The sequence below is a fragment of the Ctenopharyngodon idella genome, chromosome 2, assembly GCF_019924925.1.
Source record: "Ctenopharyngodon idella isolate HZGC_01 chromosome 2, HZGC01, whole genome shotgun sequence".
NCBI classification, from domain to species: Eukaryota; Metazoa; Chordata; class Actinopteri; order Cypriniformes; family Xenocyprididae; genus Ctenopharyngodon; species Ctenopharyngodon idella.
Window position 1 is genome coordinate 15,832,232 of NC_067221.1, and position 20,899 is coordinate 15,853,130.

At 37.2% G+C, this 20,899-nt stretch overlaps 2 protein-coding genes across 2 annotated transcripts; both read right to left on the reverse strand.

The window, feature by feature from the left end:
- Positions 1 to 193: 193 nt before the first annotated feature.
- Positions 194 to 6,372, reverse strand: LOC127504668 (unconventional myosin-VIIa-like). The gene is given in 12 exon segments (XM_051879569.1): positions 194 to 243; positions 1,210 to 1,327; positions 3,607 to 3,644; positions 3,647 to 3,773; positions 3,873 to 4,100; positions 4,209 to 4,304; positions 4,306 to 4,383; positions 4,465 to 4,584; positions 5,259 to 5,385; positions 5,502 to 5,650; positions 5,760 to 5,834; positions 6,300 to 6,372. Coding segments are annotated over 11 exon segments (1,182 nt in total). The 5' UTR covers positions 5,817 to 5,834; positions 6,300 to 6,372; the 3' UTR covers positions 194 to 199.
- Positions 6,373 to 8,645: 2,273 nt separating this feature from the next.
- LOC127499944 (unconventional myosin-VIIa-like) lies at positions 8,646 to 20,050 on the reverse strand. The gene is given in 21 exon segments (XM_051870674.1): positions 8,646 to 8,876; positions 8,971 to 9,055; positions 9,137 to 9,231; positions 9,739 to 9,831; positions 10,388 to 10,546; positions 10,640 to 10,780; positions 10,868 to 11,037; positions 11,107 to 11,242; positions 11,326 to 11,536; positions 11,850 to 11,964; positions 11,967 to 11,991; positions 12,563 to 12,682; positions 12,816 to 12,892; positions 12,994 to 13,147; positions 13,428 to 13,541; positions 13,721 to 13,863; positions 13,947 to 14,068; positions 15,352 to 15,536; positions 16,993 to 17,145; positions 18,511 to 18,612; positions 18,853 to 20,050. Coding segments are annotated over 21 exon segments (2,649 nt in total). The 5' UTR covers positions 18,871 to 20,050.
- Positions 20,051 to 20,899: the final 849 nt, after the last annotated feature.

Sequence of the window (20,899 nt, forward strand, 5' to 3'; positions counted from 1 at the left end):
GAATTGTGAAAGTGGTTCATCTCAAACTAGACTGAGAATCTGGAAATAGTATTTGAAGTAGAAGTAGTTTATTAATGCTCAGGTGTAACTGAGGTGTTCTCCATAGAGGTTTTTTTTTACTCATCATTTCGATTCTTGAACCTCAGGATAGAGAGCTGCAGAAATGCGGCTTCTGTCTCGTCCTGAAAGAAGACCCCCTTCAGTTCACGACAACTACAAACTGTTCTTCAAACATTGATGGACCTGAACAAAATACAACAGTGAATTCACAGATTCAATACTTTAAGAGATAGTTCACCCAATAAAATTTCTGTCTTTTACTCACCCTCTTATTTCTAGAAACCTGTATAACTTTCTTTCTTCCGTGGGACACAAATTAATTATTTATAGTCGAATGCTATATTCAAGTGCTCTTCTTAAATTTCAGTCTGTTCCTTATACAAATCTGTAAAATGGCTTCAGAAGATTTTTATTTTTATCTTTACAGTACTTGGTCCCCATCCACTTTTATTGTATAGAAAAGAGCAGCATGAATTTTTTCAAAAGCTCTCCTTTTGTGTTCCACAGTTGTCAAAAGTACCGACTTCGGTACCAATCGGCACTGAAATTTAAAAAATTGCTCCCGTGTGTATCTGTGTAAGCGCTCGGTGAAGAGCGTCATTGATGACTATTTACAATGTTTTTACAGCATTGATCATTGAAGCCAATCATAGACATGTCCAATGAGCCGTGAACACAATGGCCAATCAGAGGTGTGGCCGCTCAACAACGCTCAAAGCGTCCCATTTTTAAATTTCAGTACTGACCAGTGTTGCCAAGTCTGCAGTTTGGGCTACTTTAACATTGTTGCTGCGGGTTGTTTTTCATGTCCGGGGTTGAAGCAACCCAAATAACAGATATTTAGACCTGGAAAGCAAATTTTAGCAGGTTGACCCCACAAATACACGTATTTTACACTCCAGAATGCAATTTTTATGGGGGACCCGCTGAATGCGATTGGGCTAGTTTTGGGCTAGTTTTGAGTAGCAATTGGGCAGGTTTTGTTGTGAAAACCTGGCAACACTGGTACCAACGTGGTACTTTTGACAACTCTAGTAGAAATAAAATCATACAGGTTTGGAACGACATGAAGATAATGACAACAAAATGTTAATTTTTGGATTAACTACTCCTATAAGAACTAAAATCAACTTTTTTTTTTTTTTTTACCTGAAATCATGCGAGCCTCATATAACTTGGAGAAATAGACTGGCCACTTCTGCCGTGCGTATTGGACAATCTCTCCTTTCACTTCATAGGCAGGTGTAGTAGAGTTTATGTAAGGACCCTGAGAAATTACACAGGATTACTGTTTATTATTCTCTACTGCGTATTATTCTCCAAATTAGCACTGCCACCAAATCAAATTCTTTTGCAGCCAAATCAAACTATTGTGAACAATGATATATATATACACTGCTCAAAAAAATTAAAGGAACACTTTGAAAACACATCAGATCTCAACGGGGAAAAATTTCATGCTGGATATTTACTGATATGGACTGGGTAATGTGTTAGGAACGAAAGGATGCCACATCGCTTGATGGAAGTAAAAATTATCAACCTACAGAGGACTGAATTCAAAGACACCGTGAAAAAATGATGCAGCAGCTAGTCCATTTTGCTGAAATTTCATTGCAGCAACTCAAAATGGTACTCATTAGTTTGTATGGCCCCCGTGCTTGTATGCATGCCTGACAACTTAGGGCATGCTCCTAATGAGACGACGGATGGTGTCCTGGGGTATTTCCTCCCAGATCTGGACCAGGGCATCACTGAGCTCCTGGACAGTCTGAGGTGCAACTGGCGGTGTCAGATGGACGAAACATAATGTCCCAGAGGTGTTCTATTGGATTTAGGTCAGGCGAGTGGGGGCCATTCAATGGTATCAATTCCTTCATCCTCCAGGAACTGCCTGCATACTCTCGCCACATGAGGCCGGGCATTGTCGTGCACCAGGAGGAACCCAGACCCACTGCACCGTAGGTCTGACAATGGGTCCAAGGATTTCATCCCAATTCCTAATGGCAGTCAGGGTGCCATTGTCTAGCCTGTAGAGGTCTGTGCATCCCTCCATGGAATGCCTCCCAGACATCACTGACCCACCACCAAACCGGTCATGCTGAACGATGTTACAGGCAGCATAACGTTCTACAGCTTCTCCAGACCATTTCACGTCTGTCATGCTCAGGGTGAACCTGCTGTCATCTATGAAAAGCACAGGGCACCAGAGGCGGACCTGCCAATTCTGGTGTTCAATGGCAAATGCCAATCGAGCTCCACGGTGCCGGGCAGTGAGCACAGGGCCAACTAGAGGATGTCGGGCCCTCAGGCCACCCTCATGAAGTCTAAGATATATATTTCTGATTATTTGGTCAGAACATTCACACCAGTGGCCTGCTGGAGGTCATTTTGTAGGGCTCTGGCAGTACTCATCCTGTTCCTCCTTGCACAAATGAGCAGATACCGGTCCTGCTGATGGGTTAAGGACCTTCTACAGCCCTGTCCATCTCTCCTAGAGTAACTGCCTGTTCCTGGAATCTCTCCATGCTCTTAATAATAATAATTAATAATTCCTTACATTTATAGCGCTTTTCTGGGTACTCAAAGAGCTTTACATATGGAAGGGGGAATCTCCTCAACCAACACCAATGTGCAGCATCCACCTAGATGATGCGACGGTAGTCATATTGTGCCAGAATGCCCACCACACACCAGCTTATTGGTGGAGAGGAGACAGAGTGATGAAGACAATCAGTATATAGGGATGATTAGGAGGCCATGATGGACAGAGGCCAATGGACATTTGGCCAGGATGTCGGGGCCACACCCCTACTCTTTTCGAAGGACATCCTGGGATTTTTAACAACCACAGAGAGTTAGGACCTCGGTTTAACGTCTCATCCGAAGGACGGTGCTTTTTCTTTGACAGTATAGTGTCCCCATCACTATACTGAGGACCCACACAGACCACAGGGTGAGCCCCCTGCTGGCCTCACTAACACTCTTCCAGCAGCAACTTAGTTTTTCCCAGGAGGTCTCCCATCCAGGTACTAACCAGGCTCAGCCTGCTTAGCTTCAGTGGGCAACCAGTCTTGGGCTACAGGGTGATATGGCTCTTGAGACTGTGCTGGGAGACACAGCAAACCTTCTGGCAATGGCACGTATAGATGTGCCATCCTGGAGGAGTTGGACTGCCTGTGCAACCTCTGTAGGGTCCAGGTATCGCCTCATGCTACCAGTAGTGACACTGACCCTAGCCAAATGCAAAACTAGTGAAAAACAATCAGAAAAGATGAGTAGGGAATGTCAGTAGCCTCCACCTGTAAAACCATTCCTGTTTTGGGGGTCGTCTCATTGTTGTCCATCTAGTGCACCTCTTGTTAATTTCATTAACACCAAAGCAGCTGAATCTGATTAACAACCCCCTCTGCTACTTAACTGACCAGATTAATATCCCAGGAGTTTAACTGACTTGATGCTATTCTCTGATTAAAAAGTGTTTCTTTAATTTTTTTGAGCAGTATATATATATATATATATATATATAAAACATAATGAATATACCTGTGTGTGTGCAGAATGGACCAACTGCACTAGTTTGACAAAGACTTGTTCTCAATTATAGTCATGTTCATGCACTCGCGAACAATCTTCTGGGAAGTTTCCATACTGCTTTCAGAGCCATGCTTTATATAGTAATGTTTGGCTGCGAGCTGCACATAATCATCCTCCTAGATGAAGATTATAGTTCAACAACAGAGTATAAATCACAAATCCTGTTGGAATAATATACGCTATATGAACAGATCAAGCACAGATCCTGGACTGACCTTATCAGACTGATAGTCTCCATGTTTGAGTCCATGGATGATCTGCCTATAGATGAGGTCTGTGCTGACTTGGTCAGATGAACAGTCATGCCACGGAGTGAAGATTTCTTTGCGGAAATAGAGGCGCCAAGGAGCATGCTGTTCCTCTCTCCCCTGCCTCTTTTCTTCCTGCTCACACATAGACACGGCATCCAAGACATGCTGACTGCCACTGCCTAGAGACCACATCTGCAGCAAGAAATGCATATGTGAAGACTTTTGTTACTATTGCTCATTAGTTACATTTGACCTATTACAAGTGAAGATGCATCTTGAAGCCATTCAGATGTCACAAACCTTCTCATTCATTGCAGCATATAGGGAGAAGCCATAAGTGTCCTTCAGGTTTATTTTCTGGATAACTGTATTGCACACCTCTGCAGAAGTGCTGGCCTGAGTCCAAATGGAGGTTGATGCTTCTGCCATCCATCAGACTCACAACCACTGCAATGGGGTTCTTGGTCTCTACAGACTTGAAGTTAGAGGAAAGAAAGGTTGGTCATGTTTAGGGTAAGGGTAGTATTCTTTATCATTTCAAACAGGGGTTACCTACCTGTAGTTCAATCCAGCATGGTGGCTCACTTCTTTCTCCATTGGCTAAAGTCCTCCGCAGTCGCTCCGCACAGTAGGAGGAGTATTCACTCGGCCCATGGCATATAAAGCTATCCAGGTACTGTGGCCAAAAGGTTGTGGAGCATAACATTATAACATAACATTACATAATATACATTAAATAAAATAACATAACCTTACATTAAATAACACAAGTGTTGGGGGTAACGCATTACAAGTAACTTGAGTTTATGTAATCAGATTACTTTTTCAAGTAACTAGTAAAGTAATGCATTACTTTTAAATTTAAAACAAAATATCTGAGTTACTTTTTCAAATAAGTAATCTGAGTTACTTTGTTTTTTTCTAGACTAAATGTGAGCATTTACTCATCTCACTTGCAACATAAACCACATTTAACAGCAAAACAACACATAACAAAACAGCATTATACAACATATAACAGAATGACATTATAAAATGGCATAACATAACACAAAATATAACATTAAACAACATATAACAATAAAACATGACATACCATATATATCATTGGTTTGATTGGTTAATCATGGCATTTGTAATATGATTAAACGTTGTAACAGACCATGGTCCAAGAGAACCTATTTCCACATAGCTGTGCTATGATATGATACAGAAAAATATTCAGCAGAAATTATTGCAAAATAAACCCCTTCGGGACAACACATTACTCATGTCAGTGTCCTGATCACCTTGTCAGGTTTATTTTGCAATAATTAATTACAGAACAGAAATCAAAATAGTATTTCATACCTTAGTGAGGCGGTCTGTAGGGGAAAAAATGCCCAAACAGATGGACAGAAGGATCCAGCCTCTGTTTGCACTTTTGTGGTTCTTATTGTCTGTTAACTGCTTACAGATCTGACAGTAGATTTCATCTCTGAAAAACATATAAAACGTATATAAAGATTATGTAACCATTATCTCTCTGTATGAGGAATGCAGTATATCACACATTATGAAGAATGTAAATGACCACTGGCCCATCATATTAACCTTATATCTTGTCGTACAATGGCATATCCCACAATAGTGTGTAATTTCTCCAAGGGTGTCATTGGACGATCAAAAGTTGGTCCCTCTCCAAACATTACATCCTCTTCCTCCTGAACAGCCTCCATTTTAGGTTGTGGTACTTCTTCTGGCTACAAATGTCATCAGAATGGTTAGTAAGAACCTGCTATGATGCAGTTAATATGTTTTAGCTGCGGATAATGTTCAGTGTTGTACTCATAGTATATAAACACATTTCACCTCTTCTTCAGGAATGGCTGAGTGTTTTCGTTTCCCTGTCCCCTTCTGCTGCTTCATTTTTTTTCTCAAAAATTTCTGCAAAAAAAACAAAAAAAAACACAAATGTTTGTTTGATATAATGCTATAAGAAAAGCACTAGTTACATATGTTGGGTAATTACATTTTGTTATTGTATGACATCTGTAACAGTACTGTATTTATGGTAATTGGTTTTAATTTGTCCTTTTTTGAAAAAGTAAATATTTAATTTTCTTCCTCTGTATACACATTCACACATCTTTATATTGTAATTCCTCACATTTCCACCAGGAGGCACTACCGGTTGCTCACATCTGATTTTATGTGTGGTTGTCACCATCTATGCCACTGGCTGTGTAACACAACTGAATTGGCTAGTCTATATTTTAAATATGTGTTTACATTAAAATATTTATAGCAATATAATATATACTAATTCCAAACCAGCAAAATTATGCTGATTTCGGCAGGTATAGACTGTACATCTGATAGATTTTTATTATGGTGTTTTGATTTTTTTACCTGATCTAATCCAACAAGGTTACTAAGTCGTCGTGCTTGTCTCTGACCGAGGTTTCTCTGAATGGGGTCGGCTATAGCAAAACACGTTCTTGCTTCGGCTCTGGAAGATTCCCATAAATCTTAGTATGATCCACCATACTGTCAAACTGGCCTGGAGGAGATAGGAAAAATGGAGAGAAGAAATAAGACAATACAATACAAGACACAATGTCCCAGTTGACTATCAAGCCTCGCTTTAAATGGGAACATGATGCTAATGAGAACAACACTTGCCAGGGTATCCCCTTCATCCTCATGGTAGAGCAGGGGTTTCCGCAATCTCTGTTTGATATGTGAGTGGGTAGAAGATCCTTGAAAGTGTAGAGATGCAAATATAGCGAAAGAGAACTCATCATCCTCAGCTTCTTTCTTATCCTCAGCTTCTTTCTCTTCCTCTTTATCATCTAGATCGTCTTCGCTGATGTCTGGTACTGACATCACTTTCCTCTCCCTTACTGGGCTCTCTACTAGTTCACCTCTTCTAACTTCACCGGCTCTGCCTCTAAATCCTAGAACATCAGGAACATTTCAAACAAAGTTAGCATTAACCTAGAAATAGCAATATTTTGCATTCCTAAATGTCTTTGAAAGACAGTATACAGTATTATCACTGACAGCATATGCATTATGCTTTAATTGACTGTGCATTGACAATAAAAGGCTTTTTGTATTCTGGAAAATTAATTTGATCAGGAAGTGTTTGTTCCCGTCAAATACGTGTCCTTCTTCCTTGTTCTACTGTCAAGATAACGCTAACCTCAAAACCCTCAGGGGCTGGGCCCTCTTGTCCTCCTAATGCACTCGGAATGAAGCCAAAGAGATTCTCCACCATTTCCTCATCTTCCTTAGTCTGGGATTTGGCTGCTTCCTCGTTTTTTCTGAGCAGCTCCTCTAGGCGTTGCTGAAGCTCCAGTGCTGCCAGTTCCTGAGCCTCTTTTTCTTGCGCAGTCAAAAAACGCCTGAGAAAGGACAAGGGTATGAATAAAAGCATAAAAAATTAAGTACACTACCAATCAAAAGTTTGAAATAAAGAAGTTTTTAGGGCCTGAGCACCGATGGTGTGAGGACCCTATTGTAATTGCTTGGCCAATTATTCTTCTTCTCCGAAATGAATCGCATTTTTGAGGGCCTAAACATGCTCGAAAACTCATGAAACTTTGCAGCACATGTCAGAAGTGTGGAACATTACATCTGATATGGGTTTTCAGAATTAGGTGTGTCAAAATGGGCTCGATAGTGCCACCTACAAATTTCAATCAAGTGCCCTTCGTGCTACGTTTCATGTACAGGTATGAAATTCAGTAGACAGATGTAACAGCCCAATACCTACAAAAAAGCCCTGGGGTGCAAAATCTGTAAACCCAACAGGAAGTGAGATATTTTGAATTTTCTCTGCAAAATTTTGGCAGTTTTTGCCATTTCCACACATTGTACTTTAACAAACTCCACTTATAGCTTTAATCAGATCAACATCATATTTGGTCAGTCTAATCAAAAGGCCTTTGAGACGTTAAATTGCGAAGATCTTGAGTTTTCGCTGAAGGGCGTGTCCGTGGCGGCCTGGCAAAGTTCGATGTTTCGCCATGAAACAGGAAGTTGTTGTAACTCAGGCATACAATGTTTGATCTGCTCCAAACTTCACATGTTTGATAACAGTCCTGGTCTGAAGACATCTACATGGCAATATTCAGTTACAGTCAAAGCGCCACCTGTTGGCAGCAGGAAGTGTGGCACTTTGAAATGACTTTGCCATATTTCCCATATTTACTCGCTTACATGCATGTCACCCACTGTTCGCTGTTTTTTCTAAGTCCAACGGGTGGCAATGAGCCCGGGTGCGAGGGCCCTTTCATCGCTGCTTGCAGCTTTAATTTTTAAATGTTTTTGAAATAAGTCTCTAACGCTCACCAAAAATACAGTAAAAACAGTAATATTGTGAAATATTAGTACAATTTAAAATAACTGTTTTCAATTGGAGCATTTTAAAATGTACTTGTATTCATGTGATGGCAAAGTTGAATTTTGATGATTGATGTCTTCAGTGTCACATGATCAGAAATCATGAAGGATCATGTGACACTGAAGACTGGAGTAATGGCTGATAAAAATTCAGCTTTGCCATCACAGGAATAAATTACATTTTAACATATATTCAGACAGAAAACAGTTCTTTTAAATTGTAATACTATTTCTCTAATACTGTTTTAATTATATCTTAAATATTCCAAACGTTTGACCGGTAGTGTATATAAAGCAAAAAACACTCTGCAAAAAAGTACTACAAAGAAGGTGGTCTGCTCCATTCCACTATAAACTCACATCTGATTTCATTCTCTTGAGGGTTTTCCTGGCCAGCAGTCCTCTGGTCTGTGTCTGCAGAAGTATCACTGCCTTTTTTTTACATTTCAGGTCTTTCCTGGCGAGGTAGCCACGGGTCTGTGTTTGTAGAGTGATGGTTGCAGCCCGCCTGCGCTTATACTCTGTATGGAGCTGCCGACTGCGCACTTTCGCCTGCAGCCGAGCAAATCCCTGCTTGAGCTAACAAGGTAAATAGAAACAAGGTTTCATTATGTCACTACACTAATTTTAAGGGCTATTTCATACAGACATGAGATGTTCCTGCAAAGCTTACTTTGCAAAAGTCTTTCCTGTCTCTGTGGCCACGCCAGTTTTTCTGCAAAACCAGAGCTGCCCTCCTCTTCTTTACAAAAGCTGCTCTGTATGTGGATGAAGAAAGACTTAGTTTAAAATAGCTGTACAACTACATAAAAGAAACACTACGACAGCAGGGAACGAACCTGTCCTTATGGGCAAGCATCACTCTTTGGATGATAAGTGCCTTCCTATAAAGCTCTTGCTCTCTCGCCATTTCTAGGTAGGAATCATGATGATCCTGGAACAGGGAGAAATGAACCACACACGATGCAAGAAAATCTTTGTGTGAAAAAATATATAACATTACCGTTCAAATGTTTGGGGTCAATATGATTTTTTTTTTTTTTTGGTGTTTTTTTTATTTTATTATGTTATGCTCTTAATCTGTGATTTGATTCTTCAGAAATCATTTTAATATGCTGATTCTTTGATGAATAGAAAGAACAGTATTATTTGAAATATAATTTTTTTAACCCCCTGGGGTCGGCAGTTGCGCCGGCGTGACCATTATATGGTCATCATATGTCTTTAGAAAGCTTTAAAATTGAATGTGTCCTTTCTGAATAAAAGTATTAATTATTTTTTTTTTTTAATTTAGGGACCCCAAACTTTTGAACAGTAGTTTATGTTTAATATAATACTAAAAATGGCAACAAGGCCTTTGGAAAGCAGATTTAACATTACAGGGATGTATACAGATATTGATATAAACTTCTTATAATATACTAGAGAAAGCCTGAGGTACCCTGAGAAAGATTTTGGTGTTGCCAATCTTCCAGTCCTCTTCTTCTTTGATCATAGCCTTGCAGATGGCTGCACAGCAGCTGGAAGGAGGCTCCTGATAAACAAATAACAGATATTTTATTTATCAAATTTTGCCAACCTGGTACATTCATCATGTTTAAAGCTGAAGTGTGTAATTCTTTTACTTTCTCCTGTCAGTTTAATATGCGTAGACAAAATTAAGGATTCCCACAAAGTGTAAACATTGCTCAGTTTTGAGTGTCTCCACTAGCGTGATGCAGGCACACATTAGCATTGGCTGTGTGAAGATGCTGGCAGGACTACTAGAATTTCTGACCAGTGGCAGATGGGGGGAGTGTTTAGAGAACACGTTCGAAATTGGTTATTAATATTTGCGTTTTGCTGATACTTGCATGCTAGTGGTGCAGAAATGATACACTTCAACATCAACATCATATACACATTATTCCTAGCAACCAATCACAGCCATAAGGCAATGATTGGTTGACAGGTATTAAGTTTCAGGACCAGCTATGGATGCTAACACATTAAGCCAACAAAACTCATCTACATTAATCAACTATCACTTTATATTAAATAATTCACATATTTAGACCATCACATCTGTAAATAATCATACTGTCCCATACAGTTTTGGGGTCACAATCTACAGTCTTCAGGAGCACACGATAGCGGTACAGGAAATCTTTAAAGGTGTGCCGGATGGGATATCCCGACTTGCGTATTCTAATGGTCTCCAGCATTCCAGAGTAGCGAAGTTGCTGCATGCAGAGCTCTCTATCAAAAACCTGACAAGGAAGATAAAAGAAAAACATGATTTGAAAGGTGTTCTGATGGCTACACAGTATAAAACATGTAACTTAAGGCATGTAAATTGATACCATGGACATCTTTTTGTCATTTGGTTTGAAGCAACGTATGAAGAAAGGCTGACAAAGAGACAGGGCCTTCATCAGAGAGTCCAGAGACTGACGGAACTGGCCACTCAGAGTAGATATCTGCCGCCTCGAATCATTTACTTGCTGTGTGACACAAGAGAGACAATTTATTGAAAATCTGTTGTCAATGTTGAGTCAATACTGTCAATCTGCTTAATAACTGTCCCATACACGTAATGAGTTCTTTGGCGTCATGAGGATCTTGTTGGCTTTGTTAGCATTCTTGACTGAGTTTGTATTCATCTCCTTCTCAAAGATGTGCTTGAGCAACTTGTTGGAAGATTTCCGAACCAGCTCCATCATGTCCATGCTCAGGGCATCTCTGTTCTTCTCCAAAAAACCTGACAAAATACACACCTTTCAGACCAGTAACAATTTGCTTTTTAAAGTCTTTAAGTAATGAATTGTACCTTCACAGTCGTAATGAACCAGCCCAGCAAAGTGCTGAATCCCAAAATGCATGCCATGTTTGCTCTTGGATGAGATGTACAGTTTGTTCCCATTGTGTTCTTGGTTCATTTTGTTTAACATTGTGGCATCTGTTCCCTGCATTGAAAAAAGGACAACATGTGGTGAGCACAGACAAAATATTACTATATAAACCAGACCATGCAGCTGATGAAACTCACCTTAGGGAAGTGGCTCTCTTCATCAATCAGAGCCAGTATGTTGAGAGGTTTAACGGCCAGCAGGTCCAGGGTTTTCTGGTTGTCATTGAAAGCAATGCGCTTCCATGAGATGCCTTCTTTACTATATTCATCCTGCTCCAGCTTAAAGACGTGTCTCACAAAGAACTGCTGCAGGTGCTCATTGGCATAATTAATGCACAGCTGCTCAAAACTAAATAGTGGGCAAAAGCACAGAGATATTTAAAGCATGGGTAGTGTCAAAATTGATTGTACAACTATAAGCAAAACATACTTAAATGTAAAAAAAAACAAAAAAAATCAATCTATCTATCTATCTATCTATCTATCTATCTATCTATCTATCTATCTATCTATCTATCTATCTATCATCAGTCTGTCTGTCTGTGTCTGTCTATCGAAATACAATTACTTAAGTACTTTAAACCCCTGCTGAACAACCATGTTAATGTAACATTATATTTTGTAGTTTAAACTAATTATTAGTTTAGTCAACAGACACTTACCTGTTCTGAGGGAAATTCTCAAAGCCAAAAATGTCAAGCAGTCCAATGTACTTGCGCGTGTAAGAGGACTCATCAGTCTGGGGTTTGTGAATGGCGCTGTTATTTTTGTGAACATCCAAACAAACAGCCTTCCGTACATGGCCTGTCAGGGAGTAGGACAAACATTAACTGACATGTGCAACAATAATGAGCATTTAGGAAGCCTGAATGTCTGTTGGGTATACACCATGTTCAAAAATTTGGGGTCAGTAAGTTGCAATGTATTCATTTGATTCAGCAAGGACACATTAAATTAACACTAAAGACTTTTACATTGCTACCAAAAAATAATTACTGCTCTTTTGAATTTTCTTTTTATCAAATAATCCTGAAAAAAATCACGATGATTTCCACAGAAATATTTCTTGAGCACCAAAGTGTCATGTGACACTGAAGACTGGAGTAATGGCTGCTGAAAATTCAACTTTGCATCACAAGAATAAATACCATTTTAAAATATTAAAATAGCAAGTAATATTATTTTAAATTGTAATAATATTTCACAAAATTACTTTTTTTTACTGTATGTTTGATATGTTGTTTGGTATGTTTACTGTATGTTAAATAAATGCAGCCTTGGTGAGCAAATGAGACTTCTTAAAAAAAAAAGTTTGAAAGTATAGTGTAACTAATCCTCTATCTATGTTAAATCTCCAAAATGAGCTTTTGGGTACCTTGGCAAAAGCATCTCTGGTGTCTGTGGCCTGCTCTGAGCTGAGTGGTTTGGCGACTATCTCTCTGTTTGTCATGAAGGAGCGATAGGTAAGACTCTTTTCAAGAACTGCATCTTCTACCTGCAATGTGACAGAAGTGCTGTCATCAAATACATTCAGCAGCCAAATGTTTGATTACATAAAAGAAAGTAAGCTTAAAAAATGATTTGAAGTGCTAAATCAGCATTAGCTCTGAAGAAGCATTTGTCTGTACCTCCAACAACTTGGCAGAGACAGAAAAATTATTTGATGACAGAACGTCACAGCTGTCCATGTTATTTATTATAGTGCCTGAAAAAAGATTATGAGCAAATCGGTCAACTTCAATTTATGCTATTATAAACTTTTTAATGGGAAGATAGTTTTCATATTATTAGGTTATACACACTAACCCTGAAAGTTGATATTGCCCATGTGGAGAATGGCAGCCAGTAATTTGAAGATTTCCCAGCAGTCCTTGTCTGAGAAAGTGAGGATCTTTAGAGCAGCGCGAATCCGTCCGAATTCATCAGCATCGTCCCGACCATCACATGTCAAACAATCCCCCTAGACAACAATCAGGAGAGTCAGATATTGTATTTCAGTTATTATTAATATCAAAACCTGATATAGGAATCTGAATATCAGAGCAGGAGTGAATGTAACACTCAATGGATGTAACACCAGTGATGTAGTTATTATTTAATTGTATCTGACTCAAATTATACATTTAAATTCACAACAATACTCCAAAACTTAGAGTTAAACATTTACTGAGTACATCATGAGCATAACGTGTTACAGTTATCCTCTCTTAAACTTACTAAACACGAATTGAAGCGCTCACCTCAGTCAGGTACTTGAACTGTGATGCATTACCAAGGGAGAGAGTCTTCTTATGCTCACTTTGCATCCCAGATAACATACAATAGAAAATGTGGTAGTTCCTTTCTTGTGGTGCCTTAAAAATTAAATAAATTCATTTCATTTTTAGGTTTTAATCATTAAAATGCAAGACTACAGTATTTATCAAACATTAAAGATAATTTTCATAAGCACTATTTGAATCCAATGACGCTCATAAAAGCACACAGCTCTTGATGCTTTTGCTTTCTCATGTAGGGTGCAACTTAGTCTCACCTGATGACAGACACGAGACTTCTCCAACAGGTACTGCTCCATGTGAGCTCCCTCTATAACACCTTGTTTATTAAAGAAGATCTCCACATATTTCCCAAATCTGCTGGAGTTGTCATTGCGAATGGTTTTGGCATTCCCAAAGGCTGTAAAATATGAATAAGTGAGACAGCTTTCTACGGAAAAGATTGAACTAGTCCACCAAACAAGGATGATGTTCAGTGCTTACCCTCCAGGACAGGGTTGGCCTGTATGATCTGCTGCTCTATCCAGGAGTGCTGCCCGCTCACAGCAGCCAGGAACTGAAGAATCAGTTTAGTGCTTTCGGTCTTTCCTGCACCAGATTCTCCACTGACACACAAAACAGAAGCGTTTATTATTCGTTCATTGTTTGCTAAATTAATAAATATAAATGTGGTCAAATCCATTGACACAGAGCTGTTGTGCGATTAAACAAATATTAAATCAGAATATGAAAGGCGAAATCTGGAATGAACTCTGCTACTTTCACATTTGTTATTTATATTTTATTGATTTATATATGATGGTGAAGAAAACCCTTAAAGCTAATAATAAACAAACATTGCAAAAACAATGGAATAGAATAGAATAATTAACAAAGCCATTCTACACCATTGGGTTTGATGGCTTTTTACATTCACTGTTTCTGGCATTAGCAAATAGAATAGAATAGAATATTTACATTCACTGTTTAGCATTAACCCAAGTACGCAAAGAGCAGAACTCCATTTTGTACATTGACTACAACATGCGCAAATTTTATGATGTTATGATATATGACTAAATGTAACCACATTCCTTACATAAGCAGCATACCTGTATTTATAGCCATTTATAGCCACTTCTACATTCTTACATACTGTAACGACTGGATTGATCAAACACACAATTGTAAAAGTTAATCTTCACAGCCCCTAATCCATGCAGACTCCGTGATATCTGGTTTCCCCACTGAGAACTATCACCATTTGCTCCCTTCATACATGTCAAAGACACTTGGGAGATAGTGCCTGCTCAGAAAAGTACATGCTACAAGAGACAGACATGCAGTCCCATAGAAATGGAATCATTTCCATTAATTCATTGACAAATCTGCCTAATGAATGAACATGCATTGAATGTACATTTTGTGTGTTATTACTGTTTGTCGTCATTTCTTCATTCAACGCCGAAGATATTTATTACAACTTCAGAACCATCGGACCGAACCATCAATTTCTCCCGAGACTGCATATCTCTTCAACAGCTAAGCCAATTGCAAGTATCGTACATTTGAACACTAAACAGCAATTTAGTATTAAGTTGTGAACCCCTTTGTTAACAAAGGTGCTTTATGGTGAGAAACTGATGGTTCTTCCAGCTCGTTAAATGACTCTTTTCATAGCTCCATTCCTCTGTTATGCTACGGTTTAATTCACTTCCACTTTCTCATTTCCTGTATGCGTGATTTGTATGTATGTTTTTGTTAGATTATGTGTTCGTGATTTAGTTAAATAAAACTTTTGTTAACTAAAACTAATTTGCTACAATACTAACCATATAAAATTACTACTTTCATAATACAGCCATTAGATTAGATTCTCAATGTTCAGAAGAAAAGATCAAATATGTACCTGATAATGCAGCACTGGTTGCGGTTATTGCGGCGCATGTTGAAGTAACAACTGTCAGCAATGGCAAAGATGTGTGGTGGGAGCTCGCCCAGCTTACGCTTGTGATACAGGTGCACCTGATCAGCTGTGTAGATGGGCAGCATCTCATAGGGATTCACTGCCACTAGGACAGAGCCAATATAGGTCTAAACAGCACACACAGAAAAAACAAAATACATCACACAGCTTAAATAGACAGTGGGATCTAAATATCTGAGACCACATCTGAAAACCTGGGCTTCTAAATTTAATTTAACCTAAAAAAAACCCCCAAAAAACAAAAAGTTTTAGGATTTACAACAATGAAACCTTGTGATTTAAAAATTATTAATAAATATTTCAGATTTTACACTATTTCTAGGTCACTAATCAAATGGGTCAATTTGTGACACTGATCATGTGCTGCTGTAATTACAGCGAAAGACAGACAAACCTAATTTTTCACAATTTTTGTACAAAAATTTACAGTAAAAATGGCATCTGTGGTTACCAGAGCTTTACCGTAAAAATACGGTAGCAACATCTAAAGCTTTACTGTTAAACTCAAAGCTCAACTGGCTAGACTGATATCTCTTTAAACTAAGATTGTGGGCCAAATGCTTGAGCCAAGTTTTCATGAGCTGTACACGAAAAAAAATGTTGTTCGTGACAAGTAAAATTATGTCTGACCCTTTCCATATTCTGTATGAGGAATATCAACTTTTGCAATCAAACAGAAGACTTACTTTTACATCTAGAAAGTAAACTAGAAAGACCATAAGCTAGAAAGAATAGATCACGGAAATCTTTTATTCATCAGTCAGTAAAATTAATAAACCAGAATTGGGGGTCTAAGTAGGCCTCAGGATTCTGAAGAAGGGAATGGACTAAATTGTTGCACTGCAGCTGGATGTGTGTTTACATACTTATATGTGGTTTTGTGTATCAAGTGGTGTCCATTGTAGTGTGTTTTATTATTTGATGTTGATGTGTATTGATGTGAATTAATGTGAGACAGTAAACGTTGTGGGATGCAAGACAATTTTTGGAAGAAATTTCAACAAAAAAGTGAAAATTTAACTGAATTTACAGATTTAACCTAAATTTACAGTAAAATGTATATTTAATCAACTGAAATAATGTTAATATACCAAATTGCTATAATCTGTTTATATAATATACTGACAACCACCTTAAAAACACAGGTGGTAAAAAGAAAACCACACGATGAGCCAAATTCATCACAAGTTTTTCTGCAAGCTGAGGTAAATACTAATATATATATATGAGCACACAGTCGTAAAAAAAACTGTAAATTATAAGCGGACTTGTTCATTTTCACTTCTAAAAGTTGTACATCAATTGTAATTTTATCTTACCGTAAAATTACATGAAATATCCCATTAGCTCTAGCACAGTTTTTCAACATATAGAGTAAGGGAACTTACTCTTAACCAATTAGCAGGTTTTTACCGTAGCATTTTTTTTAAAATTACGATCAAATACTAAACTCAAATACTAATAATTTGCAAAAACATTATCATTATGATGATTACACAGGATAACTAAAAATCATCAAATCAATTCATTTTTGTTATGACAAAGTAACATGAATGTACTTACATATATAATACCCTGTCTGTGGCGCATCAGCAGATTTCTGAGTAAACCAGCTTCACTGAGGTCTCCCAGTCTGATCATGTCATCCACACCCTCTACTGAGGTGGGGTGCATAGGCTTAAGACTGGCCCTCTCTCCCTCCGAGATAAAGTGGTCCTGGGAAAACCATCACAATACTTGAGATTCATCTGATTAGACAAATGTAGATTAACTACAACACTAAAGAATGTGTTGTGATATAATATTTCATTGGCATACAGAGGAGAGTGTGGCAAGTTGTCACATTTTTACTCAAGTTAATATTTTCAGTGTATATTTATTTAATTAATTTTCTGTATAGACGCTTATCTTAAAGTCTTGACAAAAAAAAAAAAAAAAAAAAGAAGAAGAAAAAAAGATACTGTACACATTTAACCTTTTTTGACAACACAAATGTAAACCCGGATAAGTCGGCAAAACTAAAAAAACATTTGAGGAAATAGAAATCCCAGCCCTTTTTTAGTTAAATTTAAGTTTGTCTAAATTAAAAGAAACAAGTTCATAAAACTCAAAACAATGAAACAATTCAGATTACTTAAAACATGTCAGTTTCATTTTAAATACTTATAAAAGTTCATTTGATGGAACTAATTTGTTTGAGTTTGCCCTACTCAAACCAATTAATTTTAAGCGTTGGGGTTTACAGAACGGATATTACACACATTAAGGAACTGTTGTCACAATGAAACTGGCATTAAACATTAAATTCAACATATAAGAATTGAGTTAGAATTAACCAAATTAATTCCTTAAAAGTCAACCATTTAAAATGTGTAAAATTGGCAAAGACCATTACAAAAACCACAAACTGACATAAAAAGCAGAGTCAAACTGACCAACTAAATGGAACACTGATCACCGTAATGGTGACCAAACATTTTCAATAAAATAAACATCAACATCTAAACCTCTGTTACTTCTTGTGTTTCTCTTTCCTTCAGAGATTCTGCTTGTTATCATCAGGTGTCTTCAATGTTGGCAATAAAAAATTAAGAGTTCTTAATTCATCTTTGACGTCTGTCTGTTATTCAGATATTTTTGTTTAAATTTTACTTAAATTTTACTAATTTTAAATGGTTGACATTTAAGGAATTAATTTGATTAATTCGAACTCAATTCTATTTGTTGAATTTAATTAATAATATTGCTTGTAATCTGTTGCCAAAAGTTTGTGGAGTAGATATAGCGTATTACTTTTTACAAGCTATAACATTTAAAACACAAGTGACAATTTGATCCACATGGCATTTATGAGAAATACACTTGTCTTGAGAACACAGATTAGCAAAAATATGATTATAGTGTAATTTAGATTGTAGTTTGGAGGACAGAATTCACAAAAAATACTTATTTACATAATTTTAAGAGGGTCCTGAACTGAGTATTTAAAAACCAGCGCACAAACCCACTGCTATATAAAGCCTCTGTGACAACTAGCCCGGTCTCTCCTAGTGTATGAGTCATCTGAGTCATCATTTTTACCTTCCCTTCATCATCAGTCAGGTAATAGCGTCCACTCTCTGAGATCTTCACACACCCTCCAATAGGGACCCCAATACTGGAGTCAATCCAGAAGTGGTCCCCCTAGATTCAGATTCACATTAACTACATTTTAATACCAAACACTACCCACAACCAACTTAAAGCCTTGAAAATGTCATTCAATGAATTGTTCACAATACAAATGTATTACTTCTATAAAATGAAGAAAAAATGAATAAATGAGTAAAATGAATAAAAAAAAAAAAAAAAAAAAACATCACTGTGACAAATAAAATAAGAAACAAATAAACAAATTAATTAAAGATTCATAAAATGAATTACCTTTTTTAACATCACCATTTGGACAATCCTTTTTGTATCACAGGCATCTAACTAAAATTAAAAACCAAAAAAAGGCACTTAAATAAATATAAAGGCACTTAAATTAACCGGTTGGAAATGTAACCCTCATCAAAGCGTATACGGCTAAAAACTATGACTTTGATGAATGGCAACCGGGGACAACACACCCTTGCTGACCAGTTCCAAGAAGGAATTAAAAGTCATACGTGTCCAGAAATACTTTTTCCATCCGCTTGTGTGACAGCAACAAGGAAGTGTCCCTAGTTTTCATCTCTTTATGGCCCCTAGACTTTGCTCCATTGTGTGCTGATTTTCACCATCAACCACTGAGGGCTGTGAATGGACGTCATCACCAGTCTGAGAGATTCACTCTTTAAGTTTCCAATGTGCTGTACTGCAAACAAAGTAAGCAGCAAATCACTAGTTAGGCAAGGACTTCAAAACCAAGAGATTCTTGGTGGTTTGAGACATTAATATGTGAAATCTGAAATGCTGTGCATCTTATCAAAAAAAAAAAACCCTATCCATTAACCACGCACAACATGTGCCTTTTGGACTTTTCACGCAAGGGGAAGATGGTACCAGAGGACAGCTTTATTATTTGAGTCAGAGTGGCTGTTAAGCAGTAAAACTGTGAGATTCTAGAGGATACATTCATTTACATAGTCTCAGTGAACAGATACTGGACTGCAATGTAATTGCTTGGGTGTCATATAAGCAGTTGTTTTCATAAGTGACTGTGATGTTGCATACATTGATTATGAAAACATAGGAGCAGCCAGCAGGAGGTTTCAAAGTGCACATTTAAGTTCAAGACAAATGCTCCTTCATTTCCTGGAGGTTGACGGTATATTAAGACTTTTTATAGCTTTTAAAAACATAAAGGGCTCAGCATAAAAAAGCTTTAGTATTGTAGCCACCATTTAGATTGAGGAATAAGGACAGCAAAGTGTTAAGTTCTGTGTTATAAATCTCCATGGAGATAAGACTGAATCCAAGCTGACGCTAGAAAACAATAAATTACTTAAGAAAGGAGGGATCAATTATTTAAGTGCATAGAAACCCTGAACACACCCTAAAAACTGATAACCATTACTTATCTAAAGGCATTTAATACCAGCCCCTATGACGAACCAGACAAGGATCTTGATTTGGACAGTGACTTCATTATATAAATAATAGTAATAAAAAAAAAAGTATGTATAGTCAGAAAGGGAAAAACACAATAAGCAGCATCTGATTTTCAGTTTTTTGGAAAGAAAATATTGAACCTATAAAGTACTTGTTTAAAATAATTTAATATTACCAAATTAATATGGGTTAAAACTACATTGACTCATTTAAAAGTTTGGGGTCAGCATTTCTTTTTAAAGAAGTTAATACTTTTATTAAGAAAGGACACATTAAACTGATCAAAATGTATCACGGTTTCCACAAAAATATTAAGCAGCACAACTGATTTCAATATTAATAATAAGAAATGTTCCTTGAGCAGCAAATCAGCATATTAGAATGATTTCTGAAGGATCATGTGACACTGAAGAAGGGAGTAATGATGATGAAAATTCAGCTTTGACACCACAGGAATAAATTAGATTTTAAAACATACTCAAATAGAAAACAGTTCTTTTAAATTTACAATATTACTATTTTTCTGTGTGTATGGTCAGTCCATACAGTAAAATCAGTAAAATTGTGAAATATAATTATAAATAACGGTCTTCTATTTTAATATATTTTCAAAAGTAAAATCTGCTGATTTGGTCCTTTAAGAAACATTTCTTATTCTGAACGTTTATTTATTTATTTTTGTGGAAACAGTGATATATTTTAAAGAGTTAGTTGACCCAAAATTGAAAATTCAGTCATTAATTACTCACCCTCATATTGTTCTAAACCCTTAAGACCTTTGCTCATTTTCAGAACACAAAGATATTTTTGTTGAAATCCGACAGCTTTCTGACCCCCAGTAGACTGCAACGTAATTACCACTTTCAATAAAGACATTGTTAAAAACAGTCCATGT